At 37.9% G+C, this 23,534-nt stretch overlaps 2 protein-coding genes across 2 annotated transcripts; both read left to right on the forward strand.

Moving 5' to 3' along the window:
* LOC104785913 (auxin-responsive protein SAUR15-like) lies at nucleotides 16,145-16,975 on the forward strand. Its single transcript, XM_010511198.1, has one exon. The coding sequence runs from the start codon at nucleotides 16,363-16,365 to the stop codon at nucleotides 16,768-16,770; it is 408 nt and encodes a 135-aa protein (XP_010509500.1). The 5' UTR covers nucleotides 16,145-16,362; the 3' UTR covers nucleotides 16,771-16,975.
* Nucleotides 17,398-23,333, forward strand: LOC104785914 (kinesin-like protein KIN-5C). Its single transcript, XM_010511199.2, has 23 exons — nucleotides 17,398-17,659; nucleotides 17,819-17,948; nucleotides 18,146-18,304; nucleotides 18,399-18,748; nucleotides 18,822-18,960; nucleotides 19,073-19,170; nucleotides 19,278-19,434; nucleotides 19,571-19,640; nucleotides 19,798-19,874; nucleotides 20,024-20,077; nucleotides 20,162-20,242; nucleotides 20,327-20,438; nucleotides 20,507-20,593; nucleotides 20,677-20,852; nucleotides 20,982-21,143; nucleotides 21,227-21,334; nucleotides 21,441-21,599; nucleotides 21,679-21,762; nucleotides 21,841-22,046; nucleotides 22,136-22,237; nucleotides 22,415-22,524; nucleotides 22,634-22,785; nucleotides 22,895-23,333. Exons 1-23 carry the CDS (start codon nucleotides 17,601-17,603, stop codon nucleotides 23,090-23,092), a joined length of 3,030 nt encoding a protein of 1,009 aa, XP_010509501.1. The 5' UTR covers nucleotides 17,398-17,600; the 3' UTR covers nucleotides 23,093-23,333.

Consider the following 23,534-nt stretch of genomic DNA (forward strand, 5'->3'; position numbering starts at 1 on the left):
AAAATTTCGTCCTACCAAGTATAGAAAGAAGAAAAGTACTATTTCGAATGTTCGAGTAATTAAATAGTAATTCTAGTCACAGCTGAGCTCTCCACACGGACCACACTACTCAACAGTTTCTAGAAGCTAACATTATGGCTTATCTAGTTGTCGTCGTCACGAATGACATATTTGAGTATTGTCCGATATTAATAACCAATGTTCGAAAAAGCGTTCTAGGCGTCCGCTTTTTTTTTTGTTTTTTTTTTTTGTTTTGTTTTTTTGTAATAGAGCTTTGAAATATGTTGGGCTGGGCCTGTAAAGATATGGCTCTTGAAGGTTAACATACATCAATTAACAATTGTTCCCTCTCAAAAATAGTAAGGGAGAGGGAAATATTGAGAAGGTTAACATACATCAATCAACAATTGTTCCGTATATTTCAATTTAGTCGTGATAATATAGCATGATTCTTACTTCTATTTGGGCAGGCGTACCGTTCCACGGGATATGGATGAACTTCGTCTCATCCGAAGTGATTTGAATGAATTGATGAAGAAACTAGATGGCGAAGATGCCAAGACCATCCCATTTGAAACTCGTTTCAAATGGGTCGACCAAATGCGCCTCCGAGTAAGTCCAATTTCTCTGGGATTATTCTTAATTAGCTTTTTAAACTCTTTAACTGTACTAAAATGAACACTTTTTTGATTTGTTGAACAGGTTTCAGATTCTACTGCAGATGTCAACCCAGCGAGTAGTGTTGAGCCTGTATCGTTGCTGTTCTCCATTCGTAGAGATGCGATCAAACTGTACCAGGAGGTTGCAAAGGAGAAACGCATTCGTGACAGAAGAAGGATTGAAGCAGAAGCTGCTGAAGCCGAAGAGGCAGAGCCAGAGGAGGCAGGAGGCACGAAAATGCTGACGACGAAGAAACCCTTGTACCCGCGGAGAGAATGGAGATGGACCGGTTGAAGAAATCTAGTACTGTATTGTTTAGATTGGAAACTCATTGTTCGTTACAGTAAAATTTTAAAGACAATTAAATAAATGAGAATAAATCTATGTAAAGTAAAGTCATGATTAATTACAACGACTCTATAGTTTAAACTTTGACTCCAACGCAAGCATTCATTATCCACGTGAAATGACATTTGTTCCAAACTGTAAAGTTTACACAAACATCAAACAACTTTGAACTTTTTAAGCATCCATTTAATTTATCTTTGCTTTACTCAACTGTACGTCATATATAAAATCTAGTAATAGTGTAATCCTACTATATATAAATTATACCCGAACATAAAGAAAGTAGAGAGAAAAGAGTCATAGTCATAGAAATAGAACTAGCCTAGCCAATACATACATTTTGGAATCTAATCTCAAATTCGATTCACGTAAAGGAAAACGGTATAGTCCATAAGGACCTACCTACTAGAAGAATTTTGAAAAGCTGTAAACCTTGACTTTGTACAAAGTCAAAAGTATTGTGTCCCAATATGCTCCAATGATTATTCCACTTGTCTTGTCTCCACCACTTCTCTCAACAGTTTCCAGCTCTAAACCATCCTTTAATTTCTTACTTGCCTCTTCTACATATTTCACTAGAAGTTAGGATTTGTCGCAAAGACTGATTAGCAAACACTGAATTAGCTCTTGTGTGATAAAGAGAATAAGTTATGGCTTTTGAGTTTAGCCATTGATTAAGCAGACCCGCAAGTCTGTGTTGGAGTGAAGTTAGAGAGAATGGTGATCTATTTTGCTGACGCAATTATATATAGTTACTTTACAGTATTTGCATTTTTGGTCAACACTCCGCTCGTACATTAACATTACAAGAAACATAAGTCAAAGAGAGAGAAGAGAACTCCTCCCTGTCAATCCGAATGTCCTCTAGATAAGTTGTAAAAGCTGGCCAATCAGTTGGGAAAGACACCATCTTCACCAGGTCGGAGCAGTCAGTAAGAAAGGTCACATCTCGGAAGTCATGTCCAATCATACGACGCATCGCCCAGATGAAAGCTCCAACTTCTGCATGTAGCGGGGATAAACTTCGCCGGAAATTTGTCGCTCCAAACACCGGGGGCGATCCTTGTGATGAAAAGCAACACCATCCTGCACCAGCGTAAGCATCCGTCGCTTTCCAAGAGCCATCAACATAGCATCTCTGTCCCATAAAAACCGTAGGAAGCGTAGAGCCCCTACGAAAACCAGGCGTTAGACATGTAGAAGTGGAGGAAAGCTCCTCTCCCTCAGCGTCTGTTTGAGCCTCCTGCCAGGACAAAGCCTCACCCTCTGCCACCCGGACAACCTCATCGGGGCATTCAGCCTGATTTTTAAAGACCCGAGCATTTCGAGCTTTCCATATATACCACATCAGCCAAGGAAAGGCCTGAACCTGAGAACCTGGACTTTTCGAATCTAGAAAATGATCAACATTATACAGAGGTCGTCAGAAAGAGCTGCGACCCCACATGGACATGAGCTAAAGCCCAGGTTTGCCTAGCCGGCGGACATAGAAATATGGCATGATTTATATCCTCCTCCTCCATCCCGCACCGTGTACAAACGATATAACAACCCAAACCCCGACGGAGCAAATTAGCCGATACCGAGATACAACCCGATAATACTTGCCACATAAAATGCTGCAGTTTTGGTGGACATTTTACTTGCCAAACCCTAGCAAGAAGGGGAGTGACCACTGGACCAGCTCCAAGCGCCCTAAAAGGACCTTGGACAGCTAATCGTTCCGATTCATACCCAGATTTTACCGTATATTTCCCGGTTTTAGTAAAATGCCATCCTAGATAATCTGCCTTGGGACATCTGCTTAGAGGATTTGCCTCAATAAGAACAACATCCGCAGGATCAAAATGCTTAGTGAGTAGATCCTTACGTCAAGAATTCGTTCGTCGATCAATTAAATCAGGTAAACGAAGAGGTAGGTCCTTGAAAGAACCGTTACTTAAAGCTGGTCTCGGGAATTGAGCCGGAACCCAGGGATCAGACCATATCGAAATGGAGGTCCCTGAGCCAATCCGTGTAATAAGCCCTCCTCCACCCATACGAGGGAGAATAAGACCGTATTGGATCCATAGGATCAGAGTTCCAATAATACCTACTTTTAAAGACCCTTGCAAACAAAGAATCCAGATAATCTATCAATCGCCATAACGGCTTAGCCAGCAAGGCCGTGTTAAAATCATCAACACTCTTAAAACCCAATCCACCCAGCTGCTTGCTACAACAAAGTCTCTCCCAAGTAATCCAATGCATACCTCCTGCCTGACCATTCGTACTCCACCAGAAGTTTGCCACGGCACTAGTCAGTCTAGATGTGATCGTCTTAGGCAGACAATAACAAGACATTACAAAAGTCGGGACAGCCATCACGAAGGACTTATCATCACCTCTTTCCCCCTTTTCGAGAGTAACCTCGCTGGCCAGCCTGTCGTCCGACTCTGTAAGCGATCCCGAACAAAAGAGAAAACTTTTGTTTTAGACCCCCCCTAAACTCTCTGGAATTCCTAAATAAGAACCCATACCGCCCTGATTGGTTGTTCCTAGGACCCCCTGAATTTCTGTCTTTGCCATATCATCTACCGTGTGACCAAACTGAACCAAAGATTTTGCAAAATTTATTTGCTGCCCCGAGACTGCCCCATATCGCTTTAGGATATCCAAAACCACCCCACATTGATCCTTATCGACCTTACAGAAAAACAGATTGTCATCCGCAAATAACAAGTGGGTGATTGACAGGCACTTGTTTGCCACCTTAATGCCCGTAATCCGCTTATCAGCCTCCGCCTTCCGAATATTTGCAATAAAGACCTCCGTACATAAAATAAATAAATATGGTGACAGCGGATCACCCTGTCTCAATCCCCTTTCTGGCACTATCAAACCATTTGGTTGACCGTTGAGAAGCACTCTATACTCTACCAAAGAGATACAATACATAATCCAAGAAATCCATCTTTCCGCAAACCCCATTTTTTGTAACTTGTCTCCTACTATTTCTTCTTCTAGTTCTTTGGCTCCTAAGGTTGCTTCTCCTTTGTCGAGATCTGATGGAGAATGAATAAGGTTACCTTGTGGTTTGTTCTCCACGAAATCTTCTTGTCTTGAAGTAAAATAAAATTTCCTTTTCCTAAAAGGAATTTAGAATATTTTCCTTTTTCGAGTAGGATTTCCTTTTCTTCTTCTTCTTCCTCATCGGATCGAGCTCCTTCCTTCTTGTGTCCAGCAACACGTGAGGTGAGATCTTCAATTCTAGCAGCAAGGTCATGGTTCTTCTCCTTTATCTCCATTCAATCTCCTTAAGCAGCTTATGGCTCTCCTTCGTTAATGTAGACTTTTCGAATATGACTTCTCCAAAACGTTATTGTTCATAATCGAGACCAAACATCTTCCTCTCAGCTTCAGAAGCTCGGTTTTCAAGATTTCCCACACGCCTCCTTGTGTCTAATCCCTTGTCGAATAAAACTCCATACTTGGACTCATGGTTCCTTTCTAAGTTCGAAACCACTTTCCCTAAGTCTCTAATGTTGATAGCATTATCTAGGACACTCTTGAGATGTATCTCTTGTTCTTCCTCAAGACAATGGAGTCTTCTCTCCATGGCTTCAGCATCCTTAGATCTTTGATCTTCTAAGCTTCTAACTCTAACAGCAATATCGCCCATCTTCCTTGAGAGATCAAAATCGATTTTGTCTAGCTTCTCATGCAGCGTCTTCATAGTCTCATCTTGGAGATCAACTAATTGACTTATTAGGTCTAGCATCTTCTCTTCTTCAGCTCTTTGTTGAGTAGACATATGAAAATTTTCTTGATAGGCTTGGTGAGGGAATCAAATTAATAAGGCTCTCGGCATGGGTAGGGGCAGTTTAAATTGGTATCGGGCCTCCTTGGATAAGGCTTTTGCAAACGACTTGGGCGGTGACTTGGGACAACTTCCCAATCTTCATAAAATTCAAATGGTGCTGGAGGTGGTCGGGTTCTAGGGTTACCTCGGTAGATAGCTTTTTCTTGGTGTTGGTGTCGTCGAAAATTAAAATTTTTGGTACCTTCTTCATTAGGGAACTGATATGTCATGCAACAGTAGAAGCCTTTGAGTTCTTCTTCTCCATCTTCTTTAGTAGATGATAGATCATAGGACTCATCATTCTCTCTTGGCAAATCTTCATATTCTATAGCTCTTTCCTCGAAATAAGCTTCTTCCTCATCGGTTGGGTAATCTTTTTCTTTAGTCCACTCCTTGGACTTGTTAGGATCGGTTAGCTCATCACATGAGGCTCCATGTTCCTCTTCAGCATCAGCAGGGTGATAGACTTGATCATCACTCCAGTTATTGCATTCACCGGATTTGTTGAATATGGCTTGTACTTTCCACTATAGACGGCTCTCGATGGTGTCAATGGTGTAGCATAAGTTGATAAGCTTCGTACCATGATCTTGTATATCCTCCATATGGCCTATAACTTGATTGTTGATGGCATTGATTGATTCCTCCAAGTGTGTGACGTCCTTGGTGATAGTTTCTAGTTTAGCTCCAAACTCAATGCTCATCTTGTCCAATTTAGCATTTAGAACTTTATCAGACTCCTCTTGACTTGATAATAGTTCATCCATCATCTTCATGAGCTTGTCTTCATTGTAAGAGCTCCTTGAAGAGATAGGTTTTCGATTGTCATAGAAAAAGTTTTCATTGACATCGACTTGCATGAATTCTTGCGGATCAAGGTGATGGTCCGTTGCAAAGCATGGTACGTCCGCATGGTACGGCGTGTATGAGTGGTCAGCTCGGCAGTGAGCTGGTCTAAGTGGTGCTCGGCCTCTAGATGGTCGAGTGAAAGCACTGCGACAAGGTCGCCTAAGTGATGGTACAATGCTTGGTCGAGAGTGACAATGCTTGAACCTTGCAGCGAGTGGGCTTGCGGACCGGATGTGTCACCGTCCATGGCTCGGTAGTGTGACATAAGCTCGGCTATTGTGAGATTCTCAAAATCTCCTGGGAGAGCGTCGAGGTTCTTCCTCAAGGTCTCCTGAAACAATGAAAAAGAAAAAGAAAAATTAAACAGCAAGGTGTCCTATATTGAGATAAACACACACGAACAACCCTTAGTATATGTCGTTTTATATTATTTTGTATAGTATTAGGACTGTCCTTATTTGATCTTCTTGTATGCATATAAATAGAATGTAACTAGGTCAATATTCTTTAAGGAATGAGAAACTCTCCTTCTCCTATTCTCACCTCGCCGTCTCTCTATTCTCTCCCTAGACTCTAAATCTCTCATCTTCTTATTCTCGAATTCTCACTCATTCTCTTTACTCTCACTCGTGATTCATTCTTACATGGTATCAGAGCAGTAACGCTCCTATTCTACAAAATCACAGTCTGTTTTATTCCGCAAACAAATTCAGTTCGAAAATCTCTCATGGACCTCAACAAAACCTTAATCCTTCCGGTCACACTCAAGGGTGGAAACTACTTGCTTTGGGCAAGGACTACAAAGACAGCGTTGTGTGGTCGTGGGCTTTGGAAGCACATTGAGAAGAATGAAGCTACAAAGGAGATCACGACTACAGAAGAAGGAAAGGAGATCTTGGCTTGTGATGGTGACAAATGGTTTCAAGAGAATCAAAGTGTCTTGGCTTTCATCCAAAATTCCTTGGATGCTCCGATCCTTGAGTTATACTCTTACTGTGAGACGGCTAAGGATCTTTGGGATACATTAAAAAATGTATTTGGAAATGTCTTAAACCTCAGCCGTGTGTTTGAGGTAAAGAGAGCCATCAACAACCTTAATCAAGAAGAGATAGAGTTCACCAAACATTTTGGGAAATTCAGATCTCTTTGGGCAGAGTTAGAGATGTTAAGGCCTAACTTAGTGGATCTAGCAGTCCTAAACGAACGTCGTGAGAAAGATAAAGTGTTTGGTCTTCTCCTGACGTTAAACTCATCATACAATGATCTCATCAAGCACATCCTCCGGTCAGATAAACTCCCAAGTCTTGATGATGTGTGCAATCAAATTCAAAAGGAGCATGGCTCAATTGGTCTGTTTGGAGCGAAAGGAGAGCTTATCACCGCTAAGAAAGGAGAGGTGGCTGTAGCGAACAAGGGGTACTACAAAAGTGATGAGAAGAACCGTGTCATATGTGACCATTGTAAGAAGCCGGGTCATTTCAAGAATAAATGTTGGAATCTTCATCCTCACCTCCGACCAAGAAGTGTCAACCCAAGAGCAAACCAAGCATGTGGACATGGTGAAGGTCAAGCTCAAGTAACAACTCACGCCACTGAAGGTAATGGAGCAGCACTAGTAGCCTCCTCAGAGCTGGTGAGGAGATCCGACCTCGATGCTCTCATAAAGGCTCTAAAAGAGTCTTCTGGTAACGCTTATCTCACCCTTAATGCTATAAAACCTCTTATTGTGGATTCTGGAGCTTCTCACCATATGATTATTGACTCTAAACTAATTAGTGATATCAAACCAACTTGAGGGAATGTGATCATAGCAAATGGAGATAAGATACCAATTAAGGGTGTTGGAAATTTAAACCTGTTTGATAGAACAACTAAAGCGTTTTATATGCCTAGTTTCACATCAAATTTGTTATCTGTTAAGAAGGTGACTAATGATCTTAACTGTTATGCAATCTTTGGTCCTAATGATGTGTATTTTCAGGATATTGACACAAGTAGAGTTCTTGGCAAAGGAAGCACTAAAGATGATCTTTATGTGCTTGAGGATTCGAATCTCACTACTGCTTTATCTTCTTGTTTTAAGTCAATAATCGATGAGACAAATGGTTCAATTTGGCATGTTAGAATTGGTCATCCACATTTTCGTGCATTGCAACTAGCTCTACCTAGTTTTTCTTTTAAAAATAGTGAATGTGAAGCTTGCATTCTTGGTAAACATTGCAAAACAGTTTTTCCCAACTCTTCTACTATGTATGAGCATTGTTTTGATTTAATTCATTCTGATGTGTGGACATCTCCATGCTTGTCTCGTGAATATCAGAAATATTTTGTTACTTTCATTGATGAAAAATCGAAATATACTTGGTTAACCTTGCTTCCATCTAAGGAAAGAGTTCTTGAGGCTTTTCTAAACTTTCAGAATTATGTGACTAACCAATTTAATGCCAAGATAACGATTTTGAGATCAGATAATGGTGGGGATTATACAAGTCATATGTTTAAACAACATCTAGCCAAACATGAGATTGTACATCAAACAAGTTGTCCTTACACGCCACAACAAAATGGTGTAGCTGAAAGGAAGAATCGACATCTTATGGAGGTTGCCTGGTCCATGATGTTCCACTCAAATGTACCAAAGAAGTTCTGGGGAGATGAAGTTGTTACAGCTTGCTATCTAATCAATCAAACTCCAACAAAAATACTGGGTGATATCTCTCCATTTGAAGTACTTAACAAAATTAAACCATCTATTAGTCACTTACGTGTGTTTGGCTGCATATGTTATGTCTTAAAACCAGGTGAACAACGTAATAAACTCGATGCTAAGAGTGTCAAGAGCATGTTCATTGGATATTCAACCACACAGAAGGGATATAAATGCTATGAACCAGAAGCTAGAAGAGTCTTGGTGTCAAGGGATGCAAAATTCTTAGAATCCAAGGGGTTCTATGATGAAAAGATTTGGGAAGACTTGAAAAATCTCTCTTGTTCTCAATCTGACAAAGCCAACAATCTTCGAATTCTGCTAGAGAGGCTTGGAGTTACAAATAATCAACCTTCACCATCCCCTTCGGTCAACACACCACCAATTGGATCTAACAAGGAACCGATTGAGCTGCAGCATCTGGACTCGACAAATAAAGACGTGAACATTACACCAGTAGAACCTGCTCGACAACATCAAGCTGAGGATGACATTGATAATCATGAGGAAACTCTCAACTCTCTTGGTACTGACAAGAGTCAGGACTCTACATCAGCTGATGATCTTACCTCCGAAGGAGAAGAAGCTGAAATAGAAGAGGATCAACATCAGGTTGTGGAGACCAATATTATACCCCTCCGTAGAAGTGAGCATCTCAAGAAAACTACTCGTGTCTACTATAATAGTCAGGCCGTGGCTCACCCTATACAAGCAGTCTGCACTCTTGCACACCTTCCTATCGAACATCAAGTCGTTCTTACTCAAATAGACCAACATTGGATCCCACAGAGTTATGAGGAAGCTAAAGAACACAAAGTTTGGAGGGATGCTGTGGGAGATGAAACTAATGCTATGGTAAAGAATCATACATGGGATGAAGCTGATTTGCCAAAAGAGAAGAAAGCTGTGACATCTCGGTGGATATTTACTATCAAGTACAAGAGTGATGGGGGATAGAAAGATATAAAGCCAGGCTTGTAGCTAAAGGATTCACCCAAACCTATGGAGAATACTACCTTGAGACATTCACACTAGTTGCCAAACTCCACACGGTAAGAGTAGTTCTTTCACTAGCTGTTAACCTCTCTTGGGATTTGTGGCAGATGGATGTGAAGAATGCATTTCTACAAGGAGAACTCACGGATGAGGTGTACATGAGACCACCACCAGGCCTTGAAGACACTATCGGACCTGGAAAGGTGTTCAAGCTCAGGAAAGCTATCTACGGTCTAAAACAATCACCAAGGGCTTGGTATCACAAACTAAGCTCAACACTTCTTGATAAAGGCTTTAGAAGATCAGAAGCTGATCATACATTGTTCACATATCCAAGCCAAAGAGGTATTATTGTCATTCTCATATATGTTGATGATATTATCATCTCTGGGAATGACAAGGTAGGCATTCAAGATACCAAACAGTACCTTAAATCTGTATTTGATATTAAAGATCTTGGAGAACTAAAGTACTTTCTTGGGATAGAAGTATGTCGTTCGGAAGAAGGACTCTTCTTATCACAAAGAAAGTACACACTTGATCTTTTGAAAGATGTAGGTAAGCTTGGAGCAAGACCTGTTGAAACACCACTCGAAGAAAACTACCAAACAACTCGTAAGGGGGAGTCTGATGGAGCGTTGTTCGAAGATATAAAACAGTATCGACGGTTGGTAGGTAAGCTCATTTATCTCACCATAACTCGACCTGATATATGTTTTGCTGTGAACCAGGTAAGCCAACATATGCAAAAGCCAACAGTACATCATTAGGAGATGGTGAGCCGCATACTCAAGTATCTCAAAGGAGCCCCTGGCCAAGGCATTTGGATGGGATGTAACAAAAATACGGAGCTTGTATGATACTGTGATGCAGACTATGCTGGAGATCGTGAAGATAGACGCTCAACAACCGGTTACTGTACATTTGTGGGAGGAAACCTTGTGACTTGGAAGAGTAAAAAGCAAAAGGTGGTCTCTCTCTCAAGTGCTGAATAAGAATACAAGGCAATGAGGAAGCTCACAACCGAACTAATGTGGCTCAAAGCTCTCTTGAAGGACCTAGGCATCAACATTCCAAAACCGATCACAATGCACTGCGATAATGAAGCTGCCATTCACATTGCAACCAACTCAGTATTCCATGAAAGGACCAAACACATAGAAGTGGACTGTCACAAAGTCAGGGAACAAGTTCAACTCGGAGTTATCCTACCATGCCACACTGAGAGTTCTGAACAATTGGCAGACATCTTCACCAAGGCAGCAAGTCCAAAGGTTTGTGAGTACATACACTCCAAACTCGGGCTCATGGACCTAACTAGGCCGCAAGTGAAGACCCTAAACTACTGACCCCATACTCTTTTTCCCTTAGTGTGTTTTTGTCCCAAATGGGTTTTATACACTAAGGGTTTTAATGAGGTGGGTGTTCATAGTTCCAAGCTCACAGTTAAGCTTGAGGGGGAGTATTGAGATGAACACACACGACCAACCCTTAGTATATGTCGATTTATGTTATTTTGTATAGTATTAGGACTTTCTTTATTTGATCTTCTTGTATGCATATAAATAGAATGTAACTAGGTCAATATTCTTTAAGGAATGAGAAACACTCCTTCTCCTATTCTCATCTCGCCGTCTCTCTATTCTCTCCCTAGACTCTAAATCTCTCATCTTCCTCTTCTCGAATTCTCACTCATTCTCTTTACTCTCACTCGTGATTCATCCTTACATCTTAGACGTTACTCTAGTTCCTATACTCTTGTAAACAACAATCTCTCCCTAGCAACGGCGCCAAAAAGCTTTGATGTGTGTGATTTTTCATAAATTAAACCAGTTTATCAACTTTGAATGGCGAAACCAGTTTATCAACTTTTGACCATAAATAAGAGAGTAACCCATAGAGCACTCCCCAGTGGAGATGCTCTTAAACATTCTTCTCTTAATTGCCTCTCCCAGTACATGTACTTTTCACTACAAATTATGATTTTTTTGCAAAGACTAATTAGCAAAAACTGAATTAGCTCTTGTATAAAAAAGAGACTAAGTTATGGCTCTTGTGCTTAGCCATTTATCAAGCAGTTCCACAAGTCTGTGTTGAGATTTGTAGTCGAGGGACGTAATGCGATCCCAATTCCCACACCAATTGTTCGATACAAAGAGTGAAGTTAGAGAAAATTGGTGATTCCATTCTGGTGACGCAATTATATAAATTGCGTCTTTACAGTATTTGCATTTTTGGTCAACACTTTATTTACATACAAATATTCAAATTGCTGTTTCATTAAAAACTAAAAATATTAATTTCATTTCAAATGTACAATTAATAATTTAGTAAGTTGTCAAAAAAAAAAATAGTAAATGGGAACACAAGTATTTATACATCTAAAATATTTTAGACTTTTAACAAAAATAAAAGATACTACCTCTGTTTTACAAAAAAATGTCATTTTGACACATTTAACACAAATTAAGAAAATCTTAAAATATACATATATGTCCCTATTTAATAAGTAATTAATAGGTTAATTTAGTCATAGATTAAGAGTAAAATTAGGAAATCTAATTTAAAAAATGCATTGGAAATGCAAAATGATGTATTGAAAATGTAAATGACACTCTTTTTAAAAATAAAAAAAAACTCTAAAATGACACTCTTTGTGAAACAAAGAAAGTAATATGTAAGATTTATTGAGTGAGGAGATGCATTCAATATCTAGTAACAATGAGATCTCTTTCCTTTGACAGTTTAAAAAATTGAAATCTAAGATCTATTCATAGATTGACAAAAGAATGAACTTAATGGTTTGCACATTCAATGGTATGAAACCACAAAATTGTAAATTAACCTGTAGATTTGGAAGATCTTTGCATTACCGAGTTGTGGATTGGCAATAATATTGTTGGGTGAGTGTTCACCGTTTGGCAGGTAGATACGTGATGCGTGAGACATTACTTATTATAGTTAGATTCTTAGTATTTGCTTGTTGACTGGGCAGTTGTACGTTTCCACGCGATCTTGATGAACTTCGTGTCATTCGTAGGGATTTGAGTGACTTGGCGCAGAAATTAGATGGCAAATATGCCAAGCCCATCCCTTCTGACACTCGTTTCAAATTGGTCGACCAAATGCGCAACCGAGTAAGTTCAACCCTCGTCGAATATTGGATTCACCCTAACATTTATAATTAACCTTAACATTTATAATTAACCCTAACAGTACTTGTAATTGATAAACACTTTTTGGGTTTGTTGAATTAACATATCTTCAGTTTCATATATACCATGGTCATAATTTCAGTATGGTTAATACACATATATAAATATATGAATCGTGAATGAACCAACAAAAATACATTACAAATATTTATCGACTCAGTCCTATATGTTTTTTAGTTGGAAACTCATTGTTCTTAACAGTAAATTTTGAAGATAATTAAATCAAAGAGAATAAACCTATATAAAGCAAAGTCATGATTATGCATATGAAGTACGAACCAGAATTACAACGACTCTACAGTTTACCTTTGACTCTAACGCAAGCATCCATTATCCACGTGAAATGACATTTGGTCCAAACACCAATAACGTTTGAGTATTAAAAATGTTTGTCTCTTAGTATAGATGTCAAAAAAATAGTATCGAACATAAACTGAATGTATAAAAAACCAATACACATTTGTTCTACCGTATCAACTAATTTATCTTTGCTTTACCCAATTGTACGTTATATATAAAATCTAGTAATAGTGTAATACCAATATTAAACGAGTGGAAGCTGTCATTTTTCTTGTCCGACTTTAGCTAGCTACACGTACAAAACATTCAAATAAAAGTGGTGAACCTAGCATTTATAAATTATACCCAAACTTAAAGGAAGTAGAGAGAAAAGAGTCATAGTCATAGAACTAGCCTAGCCATTACATTTTGGAATGTAATCTCAAATTCGATTCACGTAAAGGAAAATGGTATAGTCGATAGATGTAGATCACTTGAGCTCAATATGGACCTACCTACTAGAAGAATTTTGAAAAGGTATAAACATTGACATTGTACAAAGTCAAAAGTATTTTGTCCCAATATGCTCCAATGATTCTTCCACTTGTCTTGTCTCCACCAGTTCTCTCAACAGTTTCCAGCTCTAAACCATCATTTCTTACTTGCCTCTTCTACATATTTCACTGGCAATTAGAATTTATCGCAAAGACTGATTAGCAAAAACTGAATTAGCTCTTGTGTGATAAAGAGAATAAGTTATGGCTTTAGAGTTTAGCCATTGATCAAGCAGACCCGCAAGTCTGTGTTGGGATTTGTAGTCGAGGGACCTAATGCGATCCCACACTCTGATTGTTCGATATACAAAGAGTGAAGTTAGAGAGAACGGTGATTCTATTTTGGTGACGCAATTATGAATTATATATAGTTACTTTACAGCATTTGCATTTTTGGTCAACACTTTATTTGCATACAAATATTCAAATTGCTGTTTCATTAAAAACTAAAAATATTAATTTCATTTCAAATGTACAACCAGTACATAAGTAAATGGGAACACAAATATTTTAGACTTTTAACAAAAACAAAAGAAAATATTTAAGATTTATTGTGTGAGGAGATGCATTCAATATCTAGTAACAGTGAGATCTCTTTCCTTTGACATATTAAAAAAATTGAAATGTAAGATCTATTTATAGATTGACAAAAGAATCAAATTAATGGTTTGCACATTCAAATGGTATGAAACCATAAAATTGTAAATTAACCTGTAGCGTGGAAGATCTTTGCGTTACCGAGTTGTGGATTGGCAATAATATTGTTGGGTGAGTGTTCACCGTTTGGCAGGTAGATACGTGACATCGACTGTTTTTTCTCCTTCGATAATAAATGGTGCATTGAAAAATAGGTGAATAGAAAAAAAGTCACCTCATACTCATACTTGCTTCCTTAAGAAAACTTAGAATTCGATTCATAGTTTCGTACTTTAAATCATAATTAAATCTTATAGTTTCAGTGAAAACCAATCATTTAAACGAACAAAATAGTAAAATTCAAAGAATTATATGTTTTATTGGTATTACAAAAATGTTTTCCGTAAATAAGAAAAAAGTATTGACTCGGAATATGTATACAAAACTAATCAAATGTTCTCGACCTACGCCTAGGAGGTTGGTGTTGAGTATTTCCAACCCAATCATTAACTTGGCACTAATCATGTATAACAAACAGAAAATTATACTAACATTTGAATCAACCGTTTTTAAAAGTGGATATAAAATTTGATACACTTTTGTTTTCTTCCTCATGCTGACCATTAAGGTCAACAGGATGTTATTAATATGTATTTTTAAAAAAACTAGGGTAACGAGCACAGCTAATTAAAATATATATACACATAGAGATAATGGTAACAACTAGAAGTTGTAATCGGCTCTCGTTGTATAGGAGTCGGCCAAGAGAGCCGGCTAGAGAATCATTCTTTTCTACAAATATACAATAATATTCATATGACTTTTAGTCAAATATATAATCATAGATGTATATGATATTATTTTACATATATGACACGTATATCGGACAACAATAATTTTTTAAAAAGTTATATTGCATATGAGATTATCCACTTATAAAAGTGTTATATTTTGTTTAAACGTCTACTCTTAGTTGTGGTTTCTCTCCATAGATCGTTATCTTATGATTATCTGTGAAATTATAATTAAGATACTGATAAGTTTTGAGTAATATATTAAATGAAAAGGAAAAAACTAAAGAGTGGACAGCTCCCGGTTTAGGTCTTGAAGAACAAATACAATCGTCAAAATTGAATCATTTGATATATCTAAAAAATGCAGTTTCTCAGTTTCAAACGCAAGTAAATACTTAAATATGGATCACAAAACATTTGTTATCCTTTTTTTTTTTGTTTCAACTTTTTACCCTTTTATAACCATGAAACTAACCACATTCGAATGATTTCCGATTTATGAATGATATTATTTTTTAGGTTAATCACCAAATTCATGCACATATGTCAACATGCAATTAGTGACTCCAACTCACATATTATTATATTGGTATAATTTATACACTAAAATACGACATTACTTATGACATCTTACCTACTACCAAAAACTATATATGTACATGGTTAGATGCACATGCACAAATGTAACAGACATCACTTTAAAATACTTGATTGATATGATCAAAGCATATATTTAAGAAACATCACTTTAAATACTTGAGCTTATATTAAAACACCTGTTTGCTTAATGGATTCCCTACTTTTTGTTTTCATCCATCGATTTAAATAAGAACTCGTGTTTTAGTAATTATGTATATATCCGATAAGGCATTGGATGATCACCTCATTCACCAAACCCCTTCATCAGAAAATCATTAGTAATATATACAATTATTGGTTTATTTTGTAAAACAAACAATCATCTCGTTACTTAAAGGGCCATCTATATATATAATCTTGAATCAAGCAAGAATGACATCTCAGATAGTATTAAATAAAATGTCACGGACCGTATATACGAGTACGTACGAACCTCCGTGATAACCTATATCGCTTGCGTAAGGTACTAAGGTAAAATATATAAGTAATGTCATAGATATTGATTCATTTTGGTCTCCAAAGACACATATCACGTAACCATGATTTGCGACGAGATATATGCATTTTGATTATTATTATGAATAAATACATTTCCATCCGCCAAGAAATGCACCCCACTATTCGAAGTCAACACAGACAAAAAAAAAAGTTTACGAAAACAAAAATTAAAATAAAGTCAAAAGCTCTCTAGTCTCTAGACATCTCATCTTGGTATATAATCACCAACCATCTTCTAATTTCTTCCATTTTATTCATCTTCACAATCTTAAATTCTTCTACACATCTTGAGAGCTTCCAGAGAGAACAAAAAAAAAACTATATATACAAAGAATAAAAAATAAAAATGCTGGGAAAAAGAATAGCTTCGTTCAAGAACTTAGCCAAGAAAGTGAAGAGCATCAACACGACGACGAAAAGCGGAGGAGAAGGCGGCTCCGAGTCAACACATAACGAGTCACTTCTGATGAGCGAGGCGGAGGAGGCGGCGATGGCGACAACAAAGACGCCAACGGGGACGTTCGCGGTGTACGTAGGGGAAGAGCGCGTGAGGCGCGTGGTTCCGACAAGCTATTTGAATCATCCGCTCTTTAGGATGCTCCTAGACAAGTCTCACGACGAGTTCCTCTGTTTCGAGCAGAAGGTTATGTTGGTCGTGCCTTGCAGCCTATCCGTTTTCCAAGACGTGGTGAACGCCGTTGAGTCTTGTAACGGAAACTTTGATTTCGGCGATTTTGTCGAAGAGTTTCTATAATTTTAATCTTCTTCTTTATAATTATTAATCTTTCAGAAAACGTTTTTCTAGGTCTTTTTTCTTTTTTTAAGGAAATTATATATACTCATTAGGAGGATATGATTTGATTGATTGTGAAATTTGTGATACATTGAACACCCCTATGTTGCGTGGTGTGGAATTTGTAGTTTTTCTTCTTTCCATAATCTAATTATGATATAAGCTATTTTTACTTAAAATTATCAATACACATACATACAGTAGTTTAATCTATTACTTGGGTTTCCTAGGCTTCCATTTGACCTTAATGCGTGGTCGCTTTTTCTATGGTTCAAACATGTTTGTATGTTTGTGTGAAGACATGTTGGCGAGTTGTTGAGTCAGAGCTTGTCTCCAATAGCTAGTAATCCAACATCGTAGACTGCGACTCCGAGTCTGTAAAACGTTACAATCTATTATGGCGAGTTTTTTTGTTTTCTTTAAGTGGGTCAGTTGGGTCTTAATGGGCCGAAACATAAAATATGGACTTTAAGGGGAGGACACGTGAATCGTCGGCATGTAGTAGAAGGGAAGGGTAGTATGGTAAAAGTGTAGGAAGAAGCGTTAAAATTCAAAAAGAGAAAAAAGAGAGGAGGAGCGGCTCTTCAAATAATTTCAAATCTCACATATCCCCCCACTCCACCCCGCTCTCTCTCAGATTCCGTCGCCGGTGAGATAAGAGAAGAGAGAGAGAGAGAAACTAAAAATAGCGAATAAAAATTTCGGATCTGCTGAGAAGTAAGTAGAAGAAGGTAATAATTGGAATTTTAAAATCAGTATCTCTGGATTCGCCGTCGGTTCGTCGCTTCAAGATGTCTAGCCGCCACGACAAAGAGAAAGGCGTTAATGTTCAAGTTCTCCTTCGATGCAGGTTAAAATCAATTTCTCTTAATTTCAATTTTAGGGTTTTGGGTTCAATTTTGGGGGTCTATTCCCACTTTTTGTATTTTCAAAATTGAATTTAGGTTTTTGGTGGTTTCGCTACTGTGTTATTTTCTGACTTTGTGTGGGTGTTTATTTTTGTTGACAGGCCATTTAGTGATGATGAATTAAGGAGCAATGCTCCTCAGGTTCTCACTTGTAATGATTTGCAAAGAGAAGTTGCTGTTTCCCAAAACATCGCTGGGAAACACATTGATAGGGTTTTCACTTTTGATAAGGTATAACAAAAATTAGTTGCCTCTGCTCCCTCTATTGGGGGGTTTTGTTTTTTCCTCCTTGGTTGTTTCTTTCGGCTGTGGGCATGGACATGGGATATAGACCATGGGAAATGCTGAAATTGCCTATTTTTGGGCTTAATGTGTGTTTTAGTGAGTGTATCTACATGCTGAATGTGTGCTTTATATGTTGAACACAGGTGTTTGGACCATCAGCACAACAGAAGGATTTGTACGATCAGGCAGTTATTCCAATTGTGAACGAAGTACTTGAAGGTTTTAATTGTACAATTTTTGCTTATGGTCAGACTGGTACAGGGAAAACTTATACTATGGAAGGAGAATGTAGAAGGTCAAAGGTCTGTTATTTTGTTTGTTGCTCTGTGTTTTGCTTTTTTTTTTTATGAAGTTTCATGTTCTAAGCTGTTTTACCTCTATTTTTAACTGGAACAGAGCGCACCTAGTGGAGGTCTTCCGGCAGAAGCAGGTGTTATACCTAGAGCTGTAAAACAAATCTTTGATACGCTTGAGGGTCAGCAAGCTGAGTACAGTGTTAAAGTCACGTTTTTAGAACTCTACAATGAAGAGATTACTGATTTGCTTGCTCCTGAGGATCTATCTAAAGTTGCTTCTGAAGATAAACAAAAGAAGCCGTTACCTTTAATGGAAGACGGCAAAGGTGGTGTTCTTGTTAGAGGATTGGAAGAGGAAATTGTCACAAGTGCCAATGAAATCTTTACTTTGCTCGAGAGAGGTTCTTCTAAACGACGGACTGCTGAAACATTCTTGAATAAACAATCTAGGTAATGCATTTTGATGTTTGTGTTCTTTGCTCATTAAGATGTCAGCTACTTGATAAAAATTCTTCACCTGCAGTCGGTCACATTCGCTCTTCTCAATAACAATACATATTAAGGAAGCTACTCCAGAAGGTGAAGAACTAATCAAGTGTGGCAAGCTGAACTTGGTTGACTTGGCAGGATCAGAAAATATATCACGTTCTGGTGCTAGGGATGTAAGTAGTTGTTTCTCACTGTTCAATCAAGTTTGGAGTGTCTTTCCTCTCATCTTCTAGATTTCATGTCTGGTCATGTGCGAGATATAATCAATAGCATTTCTCTATCTAGGGCCGGGCTCGAGAAGCTGGTGAAATAAACAAAAGTCTTCTTACATTAGGACGAGTGATCAGTGCTTTGGTTGAACATCTTGGACACGTTCCTTACAGGTTAAACTTCTATTTTTTTTCGGGGTTCTTTTTTTTACGTTAGGGATCACATAGCAGTGTTTCAAGTTATGCTGAATCCTATAATTTTTTACTGCAATGAAATTTAGGGATAGTAAGCTCACCCGTTTACTGCGTGATTCACTTGGTGGGAGAACAAAGACATGTATCATAGCAACAGTTTCACCTGCCGTTCATTGTCTGGAGGAGACCCTAAGTACTCTAGATTATGCACACAGGGCTAAGAATATTAGAAACAAGCCGGAGGTATTAATCTATCAATTATGTTTATTCTTTCATTCATAAATTTTAAGCCTCTATTTCATTTTTCTTGTTCCCATTCAGGTCAACTATTGAAAAGTTGGAATTCATTTGCGTACTCTTGTTCATTTCGTTTTGGCAGGTCAACCAGAAAATGATGAAATCTACTTTGATAAAGGACCTTTATGGTGAAATAGAACGACTTAAGGCGGGTAAGTGGAATTCTCACTATAGCTGTGGATAGAATAATTGTGAAGGGGATGGAGTACTTATACTTAGTTCAACAAATTTACTTGCGACAAAAAGTCTTCTGGTCTGGCTCCTCTGCTTGTCTTTTACTTATATGTTTTTCTTTGCTTGTTTATTTAGAGGTATATGCTTCCCGTGAGAAAAATGGTGTTTATATGCCAAAAGAGAGATACTATCAAGAGGAGAGTGAAAAAAAGGTATTGAACTTTGCGCACAATTGTTTCTCAAAGCATATATTTCATTAGTTGAAGAAACAAAATGATCATTTGACCTTAGAGGACATGGTAACGTCTAATTGCCTCTTAGTTTTTCTACTAACATAATACTTTTTAACTCTATTTTGTAGGCAATGGCTGAGCAGATTGAACAGATGGGTGGTCAGATAGAGAATTATCAGAAAGTTAGTTCGTCTTACTCTGTCAATCACTTTTAACGTTACTGTCAGAACATGTGAACAAATTAATTTACCTATTTTTGTGACCAGAAACTTGAGGAGTTGCAAGATAAGTATTCCGGTCAAGTGCGGCACTGCTCTGATCTGACTAGCAAGCTAGATACCACTGAGGTATTTGTTATTTTGTTTGGATTTACTTTTGTGCTATATAATTATATCAATATGCTCTGAGACTTCTTCAACTGTGTTATCTAGAAAAACTTGAGCCAAACATGCAAAGTTCTTGCTTCCACAAACGAGGAATTAAAGAAATCTCAATATGCCATGAAGGAGAAAGATTTCATCATTTCAGAGCAGAAAAAAGCTGGTATTTTCTTTTAACATTTTCTCTTATCAAATGCTTGAAATTTCAACTAACAAGTTGCTTTTTGCCAGAAAATGTACTGGTTCAACAAGCTTGCATTTTGCAATCCAACTTAGAGAAAGCTACTAGAGACAATGCTTCATTACACCAGAAAATTGGTATGGGTATTTACTATTTGTGGCTGTCTCTTCATTAGCAATTTCGTAAGAATTGTATGTGATCTTGATTTGCTGCTTTGCAGGAAGAGAGGACAAGCTCAGTGCGGACAATAAAAAAGTGGTCGACAGTTATCAAACAGAACTTTCTGAACAAATTGGAAATTTGTTCAATAGGGTTGCTTCTTGTTTGTCTCAGCAAAATGCACACCTTCAGGGTGTTAACAAATTGTCCCAGTCTCGCTTAGAGGCACACAACAAGGTATCAAACTGATTCGTTCTTTTGGTTTTATATCAATCTTTGAGTTATGTCTTGTAAAAATTGTTTTTTAAAAAAATTATGCTAGAAGTCGATAATAATCTAACACTATTTGCAAATTTGTTTGTCTAGGCCATTTTAGAAATGAAAAATAAGGTTAGAGCTTCAAAGGATTTATATAGTTCCCACTTGGAGGAAGTGCAGAACGTAGTTCGGTTGCACAAGGCAAACTCGAATGCTTGTCTTGAGGAAGTTTCAGCATTGACGACTTCAAGTGCATGTTCCATAGATGAGGTACGCCTTTAATTGATGTCCTTTTCTTTTAGTAACTTTTGTGGTGTTTTAAAACTAGTTAATTATATCTTGTCGATTTTCAGTTCCTTGCTTCAGGAGATGAGACAACATCATCGTTATTTGACGAACTTCAGAGTGCTCTCTCGTCCCATCAGGGAGAAATGGCTCTCTTTGCAAGGGAGCTGAGACAGGTCAGTGCACTGAAATATAAGATTTTGTAGGTAATTTATATATTGGCCTTGGCGATTTACAAGAGTTGTTTACTGATTGCTTTTCTCCTTTTTTCTTAATTTGCAGAGGTTCCACACAACAATGGAGCAAACACAGGAGATGTTTGAATACACAAGTACGTTCTTTCAGAAGCTTATGACAGAGTCTAAAAATGCTGAGAGTCGTGCTGCAGAAGCGAATGATAGTCAAATAAACAGCATTATCGATTTTCAGAAGACTTACGAGGTCATAATACTACATCTCTTCACCTTTCCTGTCAAACATCTTCGCTTGATCCTATCTATAACTGATTTATGTTGTGCAGGCTCAATCAAAATCTGATACAGAGAAACTTATAGCGGACTTAACTAACCTAGTCTCAAGTCACATTCGTCGTCAACATGAATTGGTTTGTTGCTTCTTCTGTCATTTGTTTCGTTCTCTCTTCCACTTTATGTTACTTAAACTGTATTATTTTGCCTGGCAGGTGGATTCAAGACTCCACAACTTTAAAGATGCCGTCTCTTCCAACAAAACTTTCTTGGATGAACATGTCTCTGCTGTTAATAATCTAGCTAATGACGCAAAAAGAAAGTGGGAGACATTCTCCATGCAAGCTGAGAATGAAGCCAGAGAAGGTGCTGATTTCTCGGCTGCAAAACATTGTCGAATGGAGTTACTGCTTCAGCAATCGTAAGTTCCTTACTACGTTTTGCAATTCCTTTTGAGTTACAACTTTTCAGTTATGAATTTTAACCTTGCTGCATCTTTCTATGCGTTAGTGTGGGTCATGCGGAATCAGCTTTTAAACACTGCAAGAGAACTCATGAATCTCTAAAGGAAATGAACAGTAAGCAAGTCACAGATGTCTCTTCGCTTGTTAGGTAAGTGGTTTAAGTTTTGAAGATACATATCTGAAATTCTGACCTCTTAATACCCTGTAAAAAATTATTTTCATCTACATTTATGAATTCTCTTATCAATGCTGGCTATATATAATTTTATGGGTCAACCATGTTATGCTACCATAACATAAACTTCAATATACTTGTTTGGTTTAGGTCTGCTTGTAATAATAATGAGCAGCACGATGCCGAAGTAGATTCGGCAAGGACTGCGGCTGAAAAAGATGTAACACTGAAAAGGGATGAAATAATCCAGCAGATTGACCGTGAGCCTTCTTTCTTCTCCATGACTGTTTCTATTGTCCATTTAAATAACGCCTAACAAAGTTTCTTTCCCAACCATGAACTGATGATGATATCCTTGTAATCTTTCAGGCATGTCAGAGGACGAAAAAGCGTCTGTATCACAAGTATTGGAAAATGTCAGGTCGCATGAAAAATCTCTTAAAAGTTTCCAAGAGGATCAGTGTTGCCAAGCCAGATGCATTGAGGATAAAGCTCAAGAAACTTTCCAACAAAAATACATGGTAAGTTGTTCCTCACAAGGATATCATCATCAGATGCATTGAGGATAATAACATACTTTTTCACTCTTAGAAGAGCATTGACCCCAAGCTCTCTTTTGGTGAACCGCAGGAATATGAGCCAACAGGGACAACTCCAATGAGGAGTGAACCAGACGTCCCAACCAAAGCCACCATTGAATCACTACGAGCCATGCCAATTGAGACATTGCTTATAGAATTCCGTGAAAACAACTCGTATGAATCCTTTGCGACCAAGGAATCGAAACCACAACAGCTAACACGGTCGCCTCTCTCACAGGTCAACTAGGGAACCACCTCTGTTCCATAACATGCTCTTCTGTATTCGAAAACCTCAAACCAGTGTCTGTGTCTGTGTCTGTAATACTATTATCTGTGTACACATTTGTGAAAGTGTGGGATCAATGAATGAAGAGTCAGATGCTTCTGACACATTTTTCTAGGTTCGAAGTGTTGAAAATAATCCCTTACTTTGGATTATACTTTGTTCGCTTACATTGAAATTGTAATGTATGACTTCTTGTTTCAAAGAGGGTTTGTTCTAAAATATCAACATAATGCGAATCTTGGATCCTTCTTGCTCATGCTGTGCATGCGTATACCACTTGATCACTTTCTATATATGACTCAACCATGAAGATGCTTTCAAATCCCAACAATGAACATTTTAAGTGGGGAAGTCAAGTAGCGTTTGTGAAATCGTAGTCACCGTGCCACTCAGAAGATTCATC

Source organism: Camelina sativa, chromosome 5 (genome assembly GCF_000633955.1).
Source record: "Camelina sativa cultivar DH55 chromosome 5, Cs, whole genome shotgun sequence".
Taxonomy (NCBI): Eukaryota; Viridiplantae; Streptophyta; class Magnoliopsida; order Brassicales; family Brassicaceae; genus Camelina; species Camelina sativa.